We start from the raw sequence: 18,946 nt of genomic DNA on the forward strand, positions 1-18,946 counted from the left end.
ACCCACCAATGAAGTATCTTTGAACTCTGGAAGTCTGTATTTTCCACTTTCTATATTATAGCTGTACGTAATTTATTAAGGTAACTTAAACACTTAAATGCCAAGCAATTAATATGAAAGAATACTTTAAATGCTCTTAATATCCTGTAAAATACATTCTGCAAAGGGCAGCGCTCAGTGAAGCAAGCTTTAGACAAATTACTTAAATGAGAATCTATACATTTTGAGTTGTCTACCTGAAGAAAATTAGGAAAAATTATTTACTACAGTGAAATTATTACATATTGGAATAAGTCCTGAACCAGAAAATAGAGTAAAAGAACACACTGTAGCTTTCTTACCACTAAAAATTACTTATTTAAAAAATGGAATGGGAGGCAAAGCATGGTATTATTCTAAGTCACATATTTTAAAAATGAGTAGCTGTCTTATATTCAGAATTTTTAATTAGGAAAATATATTTTAACATAATAATGGTGTTAAATAATACATTTGTGATAGGAGCATACTTTCCTATGTATAACACAGTTTGTATTTTCACCAGAGATTTAAAATCCCAAATCCATTCCTTTTCATATGCAGATGGAGACCTAGAAAATGTGGAATCAATCAGAAATGTTAGACTCAAAAACTAAGAGAAAAAAATTAAAAGAAAAAAAATACTCCAAAAAGAAAGTCTCTTGTCAATATCAATCACTGAATAAAGTCCTTTGTAATTAGGGATGTGAAAAGAATCCCAGATGGGAAAAAGAAGCTACAGTAATTCCAAGATTTATTTGAGCAGGAAGGTGCCTCTCACATCATCTTCACCATTAAGGCTTCTGGAATTGATCTTCAGATTGTGCGGACTAAAAGAACTGGAATAATACATGTCCGAAGATAATCTAAATAGATGTATCAATATGTTAATAAGGTGTTATCATTCCAATTTAAAGAAAGAATATTTCTTTCTTTGAGAAGAAAAGATGGGTGCCTGGGTGGCTTAATTGGTTAAGCCCTGAACTCTTGATTTTCAGCTCAAGTCATGATCTCAAGTTCATGAGACAGATCCTTGCACTGGGCTCTGAGCTCAGCAGGGAGTCTGTTTGAGATTTTTCTCTCCGTCCCAAAAATAAATACGTAAGTATTTTTAAAAATATATATATAAAGGAAAAATATTTCTGTGCCAGCCTGACATTAGAGTGATCCTGAAACTTTTCAAATTCTCAATAGACCTACTATAGAAGTATCAGTATAAATATATTAGATCTTGGTATATTTAACCTTCAGTGTCACTAACATTCATCATTCTTTTCTGAAAGACAAAGGAGAAAAAACATTGAGCTCCTGGGCCAGTAACCATATAAATCTGTATTTATATCTAAATATGTACAAAAGGGCTTGGAACAAGAGGGCAAATACATAATAGCCATTTACTCTGTAGAAAGTTTAGGGCACAATGACTTATCTAACTAAATAGACATATCTCCATTTATATGCCCCCCACACAATGTGATTTTTGTTTAATCCACCCACAGAAGATGAGGAATCCATGGCCATTATTATAACATTATTATAACTTGTATCAAATATTAAGCAGCAGACACTTGACAAAATGCTAGATCATGATGACCTGCCAATCATCATTCATAGCTCTCTTTTCCTTTCTACTCTCTTTGTTAAAAGTGATCTCTTCAGAACATTTGCTATGCCCTGCCCAGCTTTGAAGTGACTTGTCAAGTTTCACACGGGGTAACTATAAATTTTCTCATAATGCTACAGTGGCTTGATCAGCTATTCTGGAGGATCCTTCATGGTTAGCAATACTAAGAAAGATATTATTTCATAGCAGCCTCTTAGATCAAAGGGTTGACACATGGAATAGTCACCAGGGTCCTCAAAAATAAAACAATAACAATAAAAGCAACCTCACCACCTCTTTACTGCAGTGCAGCCATCATTCATTGCCTTCCCATGATGTGAAAGGTAAGCTTTTCCACACAACCACTGTTGTGTTTCATTCCTTTATGCTCTCATGCATAAACTCCTAGAATAGTCAATTTGCCAAGCTTTCCATGTCTTCTCTCCAGTGTCCAGAGAGGACTGAACATCAGGCCACTCAATGGATTCTATAATGCCTTAGCTAGCCATCATGACTCGACATTTTGAGTTCTTGCCACAGAAACCTGGCTCAATTGTCCACATTTGAGCCTGTGGATCAATAACTAACTAGAAAGGTGGAATTCTCATCACATCATGGCAACAGGCTATGTAAAAGCAATAAGCTCTGGCACGTCCCTAGCATAGTTTCTCAACCTTGATACTATTGACATTGTGAGCCAGATCATCCTGTGTTGTGGAGGCTGTTCTGGGCCTTGTAAGACATTTTACAGCAACCAGAGTTAATCAAAATTCTAGAAAAAAGGCCCAACTGAAATTAACAGAGTGATTTTCGGGTCTAACGTTTAACCTCTTTTGGGTTCCACTGTGTCCTCTCATGGTCTTACCTGGATTGCTTGCGCCGTAGATCCACAGAGCTTAGTCTCATTATATTCCGGTCTCTCCTCAGCAGAGAGAAGCCTTCTCTGGCCTCTCCTTTTGAAATAGCACCTCTGCCCTTCATCTTTCTCAATTGCCTTACTTTACTTTTTTATAGCATTATTTGAGGAGATTACCTATTTGTGTATGCTTCCCTGTCAGCCTCCACCAGGTAGGAAAGGCATTTTGTTTATTGTTCTCTTTTGTCACCCTAATGCCTAGAACTCAGCCTGCCTCCTGGCCAGTGTTTAATAAACACTCCTTCAGTGAACAACTTAGTGAACTGAAGACTAGAGGGAGGAAGACACATACACACACACCTCACTCATTAAAAGTCCCTGATTTCTCTAGCCAAATATATAGACCCTCAGCAAAGATAATGCTGGGTCTTATAACAGTACAGTTCCCTAAGACCATCAAAGGGAAGGGAGGCCTGTATGAGGCCTTTCTGGATTTGAGAAGCTTGGACATTTGGTGTGTATGCAAGTTTTTCAGGAAGATTTTAAATCAACATCGGCACCTAATGCTTTGCATTTAAGAGGATGTTTGCAAACATCATGTTGCCCCACTTCCAAACTTAGCTACAGTGGCTGGGGTGAGAGAGGTGCAGACAGACAGGTGTCATTGCTCAAGAGAGGTCTCCAATTTGCTCCCTAGGAAGCCCACTTCCCAACCAACTTTTGCCTTTCTGCAAAAAATGGCATTATCTCAGAGGGTTGGTTTGAACATCAATTAAGACAAAGCAATCGAGTATACATTAAAAATAGCAGACCACAAACATACAGCCTAAAAGTGCCCTGCCTCTACAGGGCTATGTTAGATCATAAACTGCCCTTATTATTAAGCCAGGAGAAGCAGGAAGGCTTTTCCAGAGTCTAAAACATGGCAACAGATGCAAAAACAAATCCTTATATGCAGACATGCTCCCGGAAATGACTTCTGTGTGAATATGGGAGAAAAATCCTGGTACTACTGCCAGCAGCCAGGAGTCCTCATGAGACAAAGTAAAGCAAATCTTGACTAGTTCTTTCTGGCACAGCAGGTATGGGTCCAATTGGCCGGGAGTGTTGAAATTTCCTTTTCCCACCCTAGTGGATGGTGAGAGAAAGGGCAATCTTTACAGGAAAAGAATGTTATATAAGATAGCTCATTAAGAGGTGATGTAAGAATGTAAAAGCCACAGGACCTTCAGAAAGTGTCAAAACTCATTCCCCAAGAGGAGAGTGTGGACTATATACTTCACAATAGAGAGGAGAAAATACCTGCATTATCACAGTGAGTCCCAGAAGCAGAAACACACTATAAATGGCTCCTCTCACCTTTGCAGATACTACTCACACACCTTAGAAGAAGCTCATATTTCATTTTCCTGCTAAAATTTCTCAACAACCAATCAATACCAAATGTACAAATGGCATGCATGCCTACTAGAAGGAAGAGCATTTTCTTAACATTGGAACTAGGGTTAAGGGTGGAACAGAGAAAAATGATTTCGGGAGGCGGGGGAAGGGGAGGTCAATAATAATTGGGGCAGAGCAACCAAATGTTACCTTTGGGAGTAGCAAATTTTCATTCAGCTTCTAGAAGGAGCTTATTTTCCTCCCAGAAAATGGGCCTTCCAACTGGGAGAATGTGGATCTACATAAACAGAAAATTTGGACCAAGTTGCTTCCCAAGCCCAGGGAAGATGTCAAGGTCAACAGAATTCACCATGTGGCCTGAAGAGTATAAAACATGCCCCATTAGACCCCTTTCACTCTGAAACTCCATCTATTAAAAATATTTAACAAATCAGAGACAATAACCAGTAACAATCGAAGGTAGACATGGGTCCACTGTTTGATCTGGGGAAGATTTCAGAAATGGCCAAGAAGTGATAGTGAGGACATTCAGGGGGCTTAGCCTAGTGTGAATTTTAAGATTTTTAATAATCTATATGGGTATACTAGAACCGAGGACACACAGGGAGCTATACTTGACAAATTAGGGCATAAATATCTCCCTTAATTTTTAAGCCAATTCATGGAAACGTTTTACCCTTTGTGATTTTTTTTAAAAGATTTGATTTATTTATTCATGACAGACACAGAGAGAGAGAGGCAGAGACACAGGCAGGGGGAGAAGCAGGCTCCATGCAGGAAGCCCGACATGGGACTCGATGCCAGGTCTCCAGGATCACACCCTGGGCTGAAGGCAGCGCTAAACCACTGAGCCACCGGGCTGCCCCTACCCTTCGTGATTTTTCACATCACAGATACAGGCTGATTGTAGAGCATGTGATAAGAGGTTTTCAATTCTGGGATGGTAACAATATCTCCTAGAGGAGATTTATTTTGCCATATTGGAGTATCAATTGTACAAATGCTAAGTTTAAACTTTTCTTTAAACATGCTCACTTTTTATAAAATCTTAAATATATAATTAATAGGAAATTTAACAAACCAGAATGGAAAACGAGCATGGCCTGCCAGATATGAAGAGTAACCAGGAAATTATAAAAGCCACAAGATGAAATTCTAAACTACTCTCCCAGCTAAAGGCTCTGGGCAAGACCCATCTCTGTTTAAAAGAGATACCAGCAAGTGACAGAAGTATTAAAGACCGATTAGCACCATGCTGTTAGTTTCTCCTTGATAAACAACTCGAGAAATGACTTTATTATGTTAAAAGTCAGGTTCTTATATAGCAGGTTAAAGTCATTTCTCATATGAAATAAAATCACATTCAATACTATGCTCAGGGAAAATATTATTTATTATACACTACAATATTCTTAATGAAAAGAAAGGATTCCTAAAGTTACTACAAAGTATTTCTCAAGAAAGCAAGGTTCCGTGTTTTACACGTTACCACTAAACAAAGTCCCGTCACATGGTAGATATTGGGGTTAATATAAATGAAATAGAAGACAGGTTAAATTTTATTAGCAAGAGAGACAACGAAGAAGATTCACTACCCTTAATGCTACTGATTTCAAGTAGGGTCATGGGAGATGACCAGCTGAAAAATAGAGGTGAGATTAATTTCAGGATCACTTCACAAAACCACTGAAGGCTAACATCACCAGTCTATGCCACCATCAGACTGAAAGAACACTCAAGGTGGACCAAGCAGAACCAGACTCTATAAGATTTCTGCTTGGGTACAAAATGAATTATACTTAACCTTGTGGACTGAGTTCCCTTCTGAATTTAAATAAACAGGGAGAGAATTCAATCTTTAAGCATATATTAGACACATACCAGCTACAGATGGGCAGTCATAAAAGTTCACAAGCCAGGAAGACAGCTCTTCCTTTAATATTACTACCAGGCCCACCCAATGAGAGAAGAGACAACAAAATAAGGAATGGAAGTGCAGTTCAACTTCATAATTTCAACCTGGGAGAGGTCAGTAAAGTGTTACTCATCATGATATATATCAATGACATTTTATTTGCAAAAAAAAAAAAAAAATCCATGTAACATTACTTAACAATATCCAATGGGAAAGACAGAACATTTCCCCGTTTTATAGAGTCAGGGTATTGGGTTTTATGAACCAAATCAGATCTAATAAATGAGTATATAGTATCAGGTAAGAAAAAAGATGAGTTGCCTTAACATAAATTACATAGCACGTTCAGATAATTGCTTTCCAATTTTTTTAGGCATGTATGAGGCTAGGCATATTTTCCCATTGAAATTTTAAAATAATATCCTTCCAATAACCCACACTCCCCCCACCACTGCCCCCAACAAGCTAGTTTCAAAGGAGAGAACATCATCCTTTCAAATTTGTAACCAAGAAAAAAGATATTTGATTGATTCATCACAGATATGAAAAACATATATTTACAGATAACTCTGGATACCTTCTGTAAACAGTAAATTTCTAGATTATTGAATATTAAGACTTACTGTTGTATCAAAGCAAATATTGACCTTATCTCTGCCCAGGCCAATATTTACTGCATTGCTCAATAAATCCTGATGTTCATTTTCAAACTGAGTCAATATCAGTTCATTAATTTCTGCATGGTTCATATCAGTATTTTATAAAAGTTGAAATACCAGTGAAATGTTCCACCTAAAAAATTTGGACACAGCCAATTAAAGAGACAAAAGGCCTTTTGCCTCCCTTCTGGCTTTCCTTTAATTTTTCCTTTCTTCCTCTCTCTTAAAAAATGTTATAAAGAAAACTGCCTAAATTTAATACAAGCCAATCAACTATTCAAAAATAAAAGGATTACTTCAGGAAATATTATGAATGGACTGGTATAAGAAATTTAAATATTCTCGATATAATTCTTTAAGATATTAAAGCATTATAGATATAAATGTAAAAAAGACAATAGCCCTCATTTCTCAATAATAATCACAATTAACTTCTGTGTATAGTCTCCAGACCACTCAGCTCTATTCATTAATAGAAACCTGATTAACCATATTACTCTAATGTATATATCTATTTCATTTTGGTGGATATTTAATGTGAATTTCATCATAGGATATACTACAATTACCCCAAATCCCTACTTACGGTTACTTAGGCTGTTAAACACAATGTCATGTTGGGTATGTGTATAAGTGTTTCTAAAAGACTAATTCCCTGAAACAGAAGTGCTGGATCAAAGACTATCAATATTTAACATTTTCACAGATTTTGCCAAAGAGCCCTCCAAAAAGACTCTACCAACATGCTACCTTCAGAGTCAATTTAAAACCCAAAGTCTCAGTCTTCCATTTAGCCACATTTTAAATGTCCCATCATAGCAACAATTAAAATTGTAATCATTGATATATATTGTTTGATACCAACACAGTACTGAACAATATTTCACCTTCCTAAGATGCTTTTCAAAGGGTCACAAGGACCTGAAGGAATTTATTGATGTCCTCTTACAGCATACAATAGCATCCATTAACTGTGCAAACATTTGTGAATCTATCTCTAAAGAAAAAGATGCCAAAAAACTTAAGAACTCAGGTGGCAAAGATTAGAAGTTTAAAAAAAAAGAGGAAAAAGACAAGAAAAAAGAAGGCATCAGTAAGATATGAGAACAGTTTCTTTCCAACAGGTGGGGGCGGGGGAAGCCAGATTCGGCCAAGTATTGAAAAATGCTCAAGGTATCTTAAGCATATGGCAACACATTTTTCTCTTTTATACATAAAGTCCTGATTAGTGTGTGACCATATGTGTTTTTTCTCACCCTATCTATCCTTGTAATCACAGATCAAGTGTAAAAGAAAAAGAGTACCTATAGGAAGAAACAGTTTGTTCTACAATGTGTTCCCTACCTTGAGGTCCTCCTATTCCAAAACATTTAAGTAAGAACAGGGAAATACCAAGATTCATTACAGATAAAGGTCCTGTTCAAGAAGCATCAAGTTTAAGACTGTAAGAAGTATGGACAAAACACTATACCATATCTTAATAGGCTCAAGTCCAAAATCTTTACCTTCACAGCCAACCCTCCACTCCTCTTTACTCATTTTAAATTAAAGGTAGTGCCATCTTCAACCATTCCAGGGATCATCCTAGACAAGTGACTTTGTGTTCTCAACCACTTACTAATGGTAATGAATTCCCATCAACTCTCTCCTCTTATCTCTCAAATCTCTGATGATACAACACCATCATTTTTCATCCTGCGTTCTTCCACCACTGACAGATCCTTAACCCTTCAACCAGAGGTCTTACTCAAATATAAAACCAACTTAGTCCATTCCCACCATGAAACCCTTAAAGGCCTCCCTATCACCCTCAGATAGATGTTCTAGGTCACTGGAAGAATACTGTAAGACCCATCAAGGTGCAACATTCTGCATTATTCCCTCAACTGTTTCCAACCTACCATAGGCTTGAGACTTACAGAGCTACTCTGAGTTCCCCAGTCACTACAAGATCATTTCATGGCTCAAAGATTCCACATGTTCAGGCAAACACTTGCCCATTTTTAACAGCTGGGATCAGGCAGGAGCAATTCTGGGAGCTTCTTGGACACCACCCCCCATTATAGTATAACACCTGGCATATAGTAAGCAATTTTTTTTTAAGATTTTATTTATTTATTCATGAGAGACACACAGAGAGAGAGGCAGAGACACAGTCAGAGGGAGAAGCAGGCTCCATGCAGGGAGCCCAACATGGGACTCGATCCCGGGTCTCCAGGATCACACCCTGGGCTGAAGGCAGCGCTCAAACACTGAGCCACTGGGGCTGCCCTACAGTAAGCAATTAATAAGTGTGTTCGATGGATAAATAAGGGGGAGAGGGGTCAGGCTAGACATCACGATAAATAAAGGTAACTTTGAATTACACTTGGAAGGATGAATCTCAAGACTGATTCCTCCCCAATGGTATGGTTCCATCAGATCATAAGCTCTCTATTGCAAATAGAGTGTCTCTAGGGAAATGATTCCCTTTAGAAACTTCACAGGAAACATTAGGAAAAGAACAATTAATACAATATTAATATCAAACTCTGAGGTTCTATAATGGCTTCCATTGTTCTAATGACAAAGGCAGGCTTCTGCAGGTATGTGTATTTTGCTTTACCCTTTATAGACATTATTAAAAATAATCATGGAAATGATATTTTAGGAATTTAATTATACCTTTAGTTTACCAGGGGAGCTGATTACTTAAAAGGATCCAATGGTGAAATCTTCTGTAAATCACCCACTGTTTTACCTGAATTTCATGGCAGGATCCCCTTAGTGAGTTCCCAAGCCAGGAATCTGACAGGAGTTCATTTATCTATACATCCATTCACCTACTTGAAAAATATCCACTAAATATGCATAAAATGAGATACTCTGATACCCAGTAGGAAAAAAAAAAAAAAACCTATGGAATTACTCAACATTTAGCTGGGGAAATGAAACATACACCTACATGCACCACATACACACATGCATGTGCCTTATAAAACGAGATGTTTATATGAATAATGTAGTGGGGTGGCATATAATTAAACTCCAAGTGGGTAATACGTATTCCACTCCAGAACGGAGGCCAAGAATTATACCAGGTGCTTATAGAAGTTACCTCTAATCCCCAAAGCCATCCAGCAAGGTATGTCCTCTTTATCTCCATTTTACAGCTGAGTAAGTCATCAAACCCAGGACAATTGAAAGGGACCTTGGATGTCCCCTCCTACAACGTCCTGGCCACAGCTGGAATCCCTCTTAGAATTATCCTGCTGGGCCTCTTCTCAGCACAACACCAGACACTTCTTGCGGGAAATTTTGGATTCCTCTAACGATGAGAATTGTCCCCCTTGTATTGATTCACAGAATCTTGCTATAGCGAAGGAACATGAGATATTGATTATTCGAAATGCACAAAACCAAATGGGAGAAGTAAAAAAAAGGATGGGAGGAGAAACCACAACCTGTTTTTCCTCCAAGACTCTGACGAGTAGGAGAAAAAAACAGAGAGCTTTATAAAAATGCCTCCAATTTCCCCTTGAACTTGCTCCAGATTTGTTTCTCATTTCCCTTTCCGGCAACAATGACCTACCTAGCATTTGTTACTTTTTGTGTATTAATTACAGAAGTTCTGGGCAAATTCCAAAATTCATGAGCTGTCATCACTTCAGGTAACACAGAAAAAGATCTGTGTCTTAAGGCAAGTAAACCTAACAGAAAAATTGTTTTAATATTTCCAGTGAGAAACTCTGATTCAATCTATTAGGGGTTTTTTTTTCCAGTTTAATTCTATATGCAATATAGAAAGAGATTTTTCCCCTTTTTAGCCCTGTCTTGGAATAAGGAAAATAAACCCAAAGACATAAAGTAGTCTTCAACTTACAAAGCTATTAACAGTGAACAATAATAGTATCTTACATTTATGTTCTACTTCCTAACTCCTATCCATAATAGTTTCACACTGAACTCAGATATTATGACCCTCTCTTTTACAGTAGACAAAATTAAGAACCAGAGAGAAAACCTATCTTCAGATGATCCTAATGGGACCAGAGTACGTATTTCCTCAATAAACAGTCCCTTGTGCTAAAGCTGTAAGTGTTCACAATGGCACTGTCTAATAAGCCTACAGACGTAAAGATTTTAGCATCTCAAATATAATGAAGATATGTGCATTATCCAAAGTGATACAGACAAAATGAAATAACTTGGTTAGTCCTAATGTAAAAATTACACGGATATTAATGAACTACTGTGATGACAATATCCTAAATACAGATCTCCACAGCTCGAAAACTTCTGCAACTCTCCTCAAGTGACTGGGATAGGGTGCCAGTGAAATAACTGGGTCACCATCAGGCACCAAACCCCATCCACACAAAACCAACCTACTCAGGAGGATACAGGGGTGGGGGGCCTCAAAACCACCAACACCCACCCATCTTCCTGATCCATCTCCCGAAGCACATCCCACTCCACTCATGTCTTTGTTCCTCCCAAGTCCTTTCCAAAAGCAGGATCACCAGACTCACTCTGAATGCTAACTAGGAGACTTGCTGAGGATATTCCAGCTCAAGAGAAAATGCAAGGGAGGGGGAAAAAAAAATATATATATATATATATATACATACATTTTCCAAATCTCTGAACAGTTCTGTTTATGAGTCAGGCTAACATCTGCTCAAAAACCAAAGCTATCTCAATGTGAGCAAGAATTGGTAAACTTCTCTCAAGGGTCAGATAAAAATATTCTAGGCTTTTTGGTCAATCTGTAGCAACTACTCAACCCCAGCACAAAAGCAGCCAGACAATACCCAAGGGAATGGGCATGGTTGTGTTTCAATATAACTTTATTCAAAAAAAAAAAAAAAAAAAAAAAAACCAGCAGCAGGTTGTATAGTTGGCCAAGCCCTGAACTTGAGGATAATCTGTTTAAACTTCTCATTCCCAAAAATTAATGGGGAGTTGTTGTGAATCATAACTGACGAAATTCAGCTTACTCAGCTCTCAGGACAACCTAGTACCCACCCACTGTCCATCACAGTTACCCACTGAGAATCCCACTAATAACATCAACAGCAGCAAAAATAATAATAGTGTCTAAAGCAGCAGGAATATTAGGTACTTGATGCAAGAAACTATCTTAGATTTTTCACACATATTATTTCATTTCATCCCTACAACAACTCTACAAGGGAAGTATTGTTAATTACCCACAACTCAAAGATGGAGAGACTTCATCTCCAAGGAATTAAATGTCCTCCCAGTGTCATAAAGATATTATGACTTATATTTAAGCCACAGTCTGTGTGACCTCAAAATTCATACTGTCACACACCACATACCCAACAAACCAGTATCATCTTAGGAGAAACTAAGACACATCTGTGAATTACAGTCATGAAATTAAAATCTGAACCATCAAACTCATCTTCAGAAATGGCCTGCTTCACTTTTGCTAAATTTATAAACAATTCCTCCTACAAACAACAAGTCTTTCTTTCAGCAGCCCCACTGTTCAGGCAGCATTTACACCTAGAGGTGTATGTTGCTGCACCTAAGAGCCCACATCTACTTTGTTGTGGTTTCAAGGCCTTGGGCAGAAATGTCATAAGTGACAACAACCCCTTTCTGACCTGTCTTTGTCTACTGGCCAAATGCTAAGGAGTGTCTCTGATGGCTCCCAAGTCTTATTGGCAGGAGAATCGATATTCTCCCAAATTGGTGTGAAGCAACCCCTGATAATGTGGAATTTTCAGAAAGGCCTGGTAAAAGTATGAGGACTATGTACCATTAATTGATACCTGTCTCATTCTTTTCTTCTCCTTTTACATTTTATTTTCTCCATTTCGTCCCTAAGCAAATAACTTCACTGGTTCTTCCAAACCAATCTGTATCTTCTGGGGGATTCCTCATATGACTGTCACATCCCATCGAGAAGACAGGTGGGCAAAGTATAGCCTGTATGCCCTATCCAACTGGCCATGTGCTTTAATACAGCCTGTAAATTAAGAATGGCTTTTATATTTTTAAATGAGACAAAAGAAATAAAAAGAAGTATCATATTTTCTGACACATGAAAATTACACATAATTCAAATTTCAGTGTTCATAAATACATCTTTATGGAAACCCAGCCAGTTTATCTAGGATTATGATGGCTGCCTTTGCACATACTGGCAAAGTTGAGCTGTTACTAGAGAAACCAACACACCACACCCTATAAAGCCCAAGATATTTACTGTCTGGCTTTTACAGAAAAGGGGTGTCAAAGCCTCAAGTTGAACTATTAGCCCATCCACCTATAGAGGTAGCTCCCAAATCCATTCCAGAAATGCAAAATGGACACTCATTAAGTCCACTGGAGCTAAGGATATCAAGAATTGCTCCCTTCCAAAGACTGCAGCACTTACATCCCTTCTTAACTGAATAATGGGAAAAGTTTTAGGACTTTCAGTTCTTCACTGCCATTTGGAATTGGAGATGCTGATGGGGTATAACTTCCAATTTCCTGACTAACAGCATTGTTATTCTAAATTGATGAACTGTAAATAGCAGGCCACTTACGCCTCTTCCTAACTGGTATCAGAGCCACAGAGTACAAAATGATAAATTTTCTTCAGGTTTCTTGGCAAGAAGCTATATATATATGTAATTTTGGCCTTCATCTCACAATTTCCTTCATTTATCAGAAATGGTGACAAAAAGGCTCTAATTAGATAATTCTAATCACAGGGAGTTGGGTGTGATGGAAGACTTCAGAATCACTATCTGTTCCTTGCAAAACAAAACAGATAGGCTATTCTCCCTGTAGGGGCAGGAGATTTATCAATAGACAAAAGGATGCAAAAAGCCAATAGATAAGGTGTAATTAAAGATCAAGCCTATAAATTTTACACTGACATAAATTTAACAAGATTTGCAGGTGGAAATTCGGGACTTAAACCAGAGCATCATTATGAAAAGAATGCCTTTAAAATCTATATGCAATGACGTTGCATAAACACAGATTTATTATTAATACTAATACCTTGTGGCTTCAAGCCTTTTCAGACAAATTATTTGAATTATTTAGTGCCAAAGTAATTTCCAAAATGGTCTATCTTCTTCAACCATTCCTCCTTAATTAGCTATAATACATTTTCCATATATATTGGAGCATCAAAATCTCTTTTAGAAATAACAATCCACCTATATGTTTTGGGTACTTGTTGGAAATATAATCCAGAAACATCTGTATATTCTTACAGGTCTTAATTTCTCTCCACTTAGAATGTAAGAATATTATTTGCAATGTAATATTCAACATATTTTTAACAATGCTGTCTGTCTTCCCTGGCTGGAAGGCTAAAAGCTTAAAAGCAACAATGAAAAGAAATGCAGAATACCATAGAGGGCTGAAATATATTCAACTAACGAGATCTGATTTGAAAATAAAGTTGCATTATTTAGATTAAAGCAAAACAGATCATTTTGATATGTGACGCTTTGTAATATTTAGCAGACGTTTAGCAGCTCAAGACTAGCCTTGTATTTTCTGCTTTCCGAAATCACAGCTACTGAAAAGACAGAAGAGAAAAGACCGTGTCTTTTGGGAAATTACAAGTTTGGTACAATAACTCATTAACAAGTAAAGTTCAGAAACAAATGCAAATTGAGGGGGAAAAGCAAGTTGAGAAAACAGGTGGAAGAAATAAATTGGTACTTATAACCTTGAGGAAAAACAGGCTGGAGTGTTTCAACTCTTAGTGAACTACAAAAAGGTCTGAACAAATAAGTTCAATGTGAAAGAGATTCAGAGTCCTTTCTGGGGAGCTTAAAAGGATGGCAACTGGCCTGTGCAAACCAGGTTTGGAACCCATCAACTCACCCGAGTAGGCCCAGTACGGGTCTCCTGAAGCCTTGCGCCTGCGGATCTGCGCCGAGCTGCCGTGTCTGTTCTCATGCAGGGCCCCGACGTAGCCTTCTGTGAGGGCTGGAAGAGGGGGAGAGCACAATGAGTCAAAGTCTTCACTCCACTGGACAGAGGAAGAGTGTCAAACACACCACAGGTGACTTCCTAGAAGCACACACCCCAAGGGTAATGGAAGAGAACCTACTGATTTTACAGAAAAAGAATAGGGTAGCCTAGCGAGACTAATGGGCCTCCAGGATGAATATTAATACTAACAGTAGCTTACAAGGAGCCTTTGTGCCACCAAGCATGGTGCACTCGCACTTTACATATAATATATTATCTGAACACTACCGGGCCACAGACCCAGTGAAGCCCATAACAAGCCCATTCTATAGATAAGCAGACCGAACCTTAGAGAAGTTAAGTAGCTTTAACCTACCCAAGGTCATAGGACTAGTAACAGCACACTTGGAACCTGTGGTCTTTGTTCTGACTACATGTATAAGCCTATGTATGTCCTAGATGCAAGAGGCCTCTATGCCTTATCTGATCTTCAAAGAAAAAGGGGTCATCCCATCTCATTTACAGATGGAGGAATTAAGGCTCAGACACCCTAAGGAACTGGTCCCAGGTAACACAGGTAAGCAAGCAAGACATCAGGGAATCACACATAAGCATGCCCACATCAAAGCCAGGGCCTCTACCATCAAGCACCTCCCAGTCTAAGGCCTGGGAGACTGACCATAGTAAGTACCAGTCCTCCATATCCTTTGGACCCCAGATAGTCACCTGTTACACATGAAGATAAGAAACATGAAACCCACAAAGCCAACATTGCTCCGAAAAGAAATTCCATTTAATGGTGTATGTTTTGAAAACTCACAATGAATCCAATCTTCTCCACCATTATAGAGAGCTTCCAACTGCCTGATATAGTGTTGGAAGCCCACCCCTCCCAGCCAATTCATGAATGTAAATTTCTATTCTTGTGAGCCCACACCCGAATACACTGGCATGTAAGTAGACAAATACTACAGGTGCCCAGAATCCAAAATGAAATGGAATTACACTTCAAACATGCATCCCAGCTGTCTATGTTAATATTTAAATGCACCCAAACAAAATCAGGTGTGCTTTGAAAAAGCAGGGAAAATGGTTAGGGGAACTGTAGATTCAATTTAAGAGTAAGATGGCACCAGGAAAACAATATATTCTCCATCCCAAATTAGCCAAAGTAATGATAATGATGTCACCACGATGGCAAATTAGGAAACGTAGAAAGTACAGTCTTGGGCAACCCGTGTGGCTCAGCGGTTTAGCGCCAACTTGGGCCCAGGGCCTGATCCTGGAGACCCGGGATCGAGTCGCACATCAGGCTCCCTGCGTGGAGCCTGCTTCTCCCTCTGCGTGTGTGTGTGTGTGTGTGTGTGTGTGTGTGTGTGTCTCATAAATAAATAAATAAAATATTAAAAAAAAAAAGAAAGTATGGTCTTTAACTTATGACCGACTGAAGTAGGAATTTTTCAACTTTACAACTCTGCAAAACTGATATGCATTTAGCAGGAACCAAACCTCAAATTTGGATTTCGATCTTTTCCTTGGGCTGGCAATATGTAGGGTAGGATCCTGTCTTGTGAGGCTGGGCAGCAAAGGCCAGTAGCTACCAGTCAGCCTCACAATCACGAGGGTGGAAACCAACACACTTACAATCATCAGCATCCATATAGCATTATTGTATGCTGTACATACATACATACATCACATCCCATACAAAATCAAGGAGTTACATGAGATATTCAACACTGTATTATAAACTAGGCTTTGTGTTAGATGACTTTCCCAACTGTGGGCTAATATAAGTATTTTGAGCATGTTAAGGCGGGTTAGGCTAAGCTATAACATTCGATAGGTTGGGTGTCTTAAATACATTTTTAAAAAGCTTAAGATATTTTCAATTTATGATGAGTTTATCAGGCCATAACCCATCATAAGAGGTGGAAGATCTTCCATGTCAGCTCCAAAGAGTGGCTTTAAGAGAAAAAAATGCTTAAAGATATTCCATAGACATTAGGCCCTCCCCCGCCCCCCTTATGGGGAAGCCAGAATCTTGTAAAATTCAAACACACATGTAAAAAGTAAACCCAATATTGTTTGTTTGCTCATTAGTCATTTTTAAAGTATAATGAAGGTTTAGGTATCCACCATCCAGTCCATCCTACGATTTTGCAGATGAGCCATGCAAAGCTCCAAGAAGTTGACCATTCTGAGCTTCTAGGGATCAAAAATAAAATTTCCATCTCCTACACTCCTAATCTATTTTTTCCCTCCACTAAAGCATGCTACATAAATAATTGTTCAGTTTATTTTCTGTGCATGTGGGAAACTTTTTATGTATCTGTCTAATATGCTTCTTAGAGCTAGTTCATTCTAAACAATTATTCCCAAATAATCCTTCCTCTATCAAGGTAAGGAGTAAAACACTGTCTTGAACAAGGAAATGGGGAACAGGGTTGAGCCTCAATTTCCTTGTTTGTTAAGTGGAAGTAAAAGTAGCAACAACTTCACAGCATTGTTACAAAAAACATAAGACATTGTGAGCAGAGCAACTAAATCAGCACTGGGCTTGGAGTGTTTTATTTTTTTTTTCCCTAGGAATGAATGAATGAATGAATTTATTTATTTATTTGAGAGAGAGCTCCAGCATGTGCGCAAGTGGGGGGGAGAGCACAGGTGTGTGCCTCAGCAGGGGGATGGGGCAGAGGGAGTAGCAGAGGCTCCCCTGACCAGGACTCCAGGTTCATGACCTGAGCCGATGGCAGACACTTAACCAACTGAGCCAGCCAGGCACCCCTTCTCATAGAGTGTTTTTAAAATACCTAATAATATATTAGAAATATATTAGAAATTTGTTGCAGAGACTCCTGACACCCCAAAGTCATGCAATGCATAGCCATGTCCTGTCACCCCATCCCTGCCAACTTAAGGCAGCCAATCATTGTAAACCTCGCCCCAGGTCCCAGTGATCTGTTTAGCAATGGGGACATCAGCCAATTAAAGAGATTTTTCTTTCTTCCTGCCAGTATTAGAACAGGATCCTGAAGCCTCTCAGGATCCTGGTTGGGGATCACGCAGAAAGTGAGCAGCAGAGGACCTCAAAAATGTAACCACACTATAGGAAACAAAATCTATAGATCAATTCTGTTGACAAAATTTAAGCCCATGACAAAGGTAATTTGAAATTGATATCGTGGAACACTTTACATATATATTTATATTTTATATAACCAAGTACTTGTGAAAGGTCACCCCTCTGTCCCTTGTATACAAAAGATCCCCAAATCACACTAAAGGTGACCTTGATGACCTTCAAATGAGTCAACTCTACTCCTGATCATCAATTTCTCCATAAAAGACCATTGTAGGACTAGAGCTCTAAGTCTCAACCTGGATGCTTTGAAAATAAAACAAAGCAAAACAAACAAAGAAAAATAAAAACATCTATGCCCTAAACCCTACCACCAGAGATTCAGATTCAACTGATCTGGGGTAGTACCAATATATGGAATACAGGTATTATAAAGAAAAAAAAAATTTTTTTTTTGTTTGGGTGATTCTCTTCTGGAACTAGAGATAAAAAACACAAACTTCCCTGCTGAGCTCAACCAGACATCCCCTTCAACATTGACATTCTCAATTCACCCTCACAGCCTGGAACCTGACACGCTAAGTTAACACTGGGAAAAGGCTAGCCAGGCAGAGATGAACTGCCAACTGTAGAAATCATGCCAATATGGCGTCAACCTCAGAATTTAGCTACATCTAAACTGAACCAGAAAGCTCACAAATAAAAGTAAAGGAGGAATGGAGTTATCCTCAAGGATATTAATTTATACTTTGTACAGAAGATGTTATCTAGAATCACAGTATCGACAACTAGTCCTTTTTTTTTTTTTTTTTTTTTTTTCCTGAAAAGGAAGTGCTTTCATCTTCTGGAACCTTTGAGAACACTAGGGTAGGGAACAAAGGACTGCCAGGACCATCTCTCATTGGAGTGGCTTTTGTGTGGGCAGCTGTGTTACCCATCCTGCTGGAAAAGCAAAGCAACAGAGTCTAAAGTTTCATCAGGTAAGTGTGAAAATCTCCAAGTCCTTAGATTCATCTTTAATTAGACTTGATAGAAGCCATGGACCCACACTTGCCAGTTTCCCAAAACCCACTAAACACTCAGTGGAAAAAGCAAACCTACAAAGATATATCCGATTCAAGAAACAAGGGAGGTAAACACCAGAAGGTCCTCCACTGACATTGCAGTGTAACGGAATACACACTCCAAAGAGTAGTTTAACTTCCCAGCCATCCACATGCAGCGTACTGTGGTGTAGGGATCTCAGCTGAGCAGAACTACCAAAAGGAAGTTCCCTTGGGACAAAAAGAAGAGGTGTCATTTGGGTGGATACAGACCATTGGACAAGAGGGAACACAGAGGGCAGGGCCATCCCAAGGAAGGTGGATTATCCCCTATCTTCATCATACCCCCCAAAGTACTGAGATACAATGTAGGTTGCACATAGGAAATGAGGAATAGACCAAAAAAACAAAAACAAAAACAAAAACCACCT

At 38.6% G+C, this 18,946-nt stretch overlaps 1 protein-coding gene across 4 annotated transcripts in view; it reads right to left on the reverse strand.

Annotated features, from left to right (window-relative positions):
• Positions 1-18,946, reverse strand: part of PTPRG (protein tyrosine phosphatase receptor type G) — a 705,078-nt gene that overhangs the window by 513,768 nt on the left and 172,364 nt on the right. For all 4 annotated transcript variants that reach the window (XM_025456409.3, XM_049097815.1, XM_025456410.3 and 1 more), the window contains exon 2: positions 14,301-14,405. In XM_025456409.3, the coding sequence (XP_025312194.1) occupies positions 14,301-14,405 (105 nt within the window). The remainder of the gene's footprint in view (positions 1-14,300; positions 14,406-18,946) is intronic.

Source organism: Canis lupus, chromosome 20 (assembly GCF_003254725.2).
Source record: "Canis lupus dingo isolate Sandy chromosome 20, ASM325472v2, whole genome shotgun sequence".
Classification (NCBI taxonomy): Eukaryota; Metazoa; Chordata; class Mammalia; order Carnivora; family Canidae; genus Canis; species Canis lupus.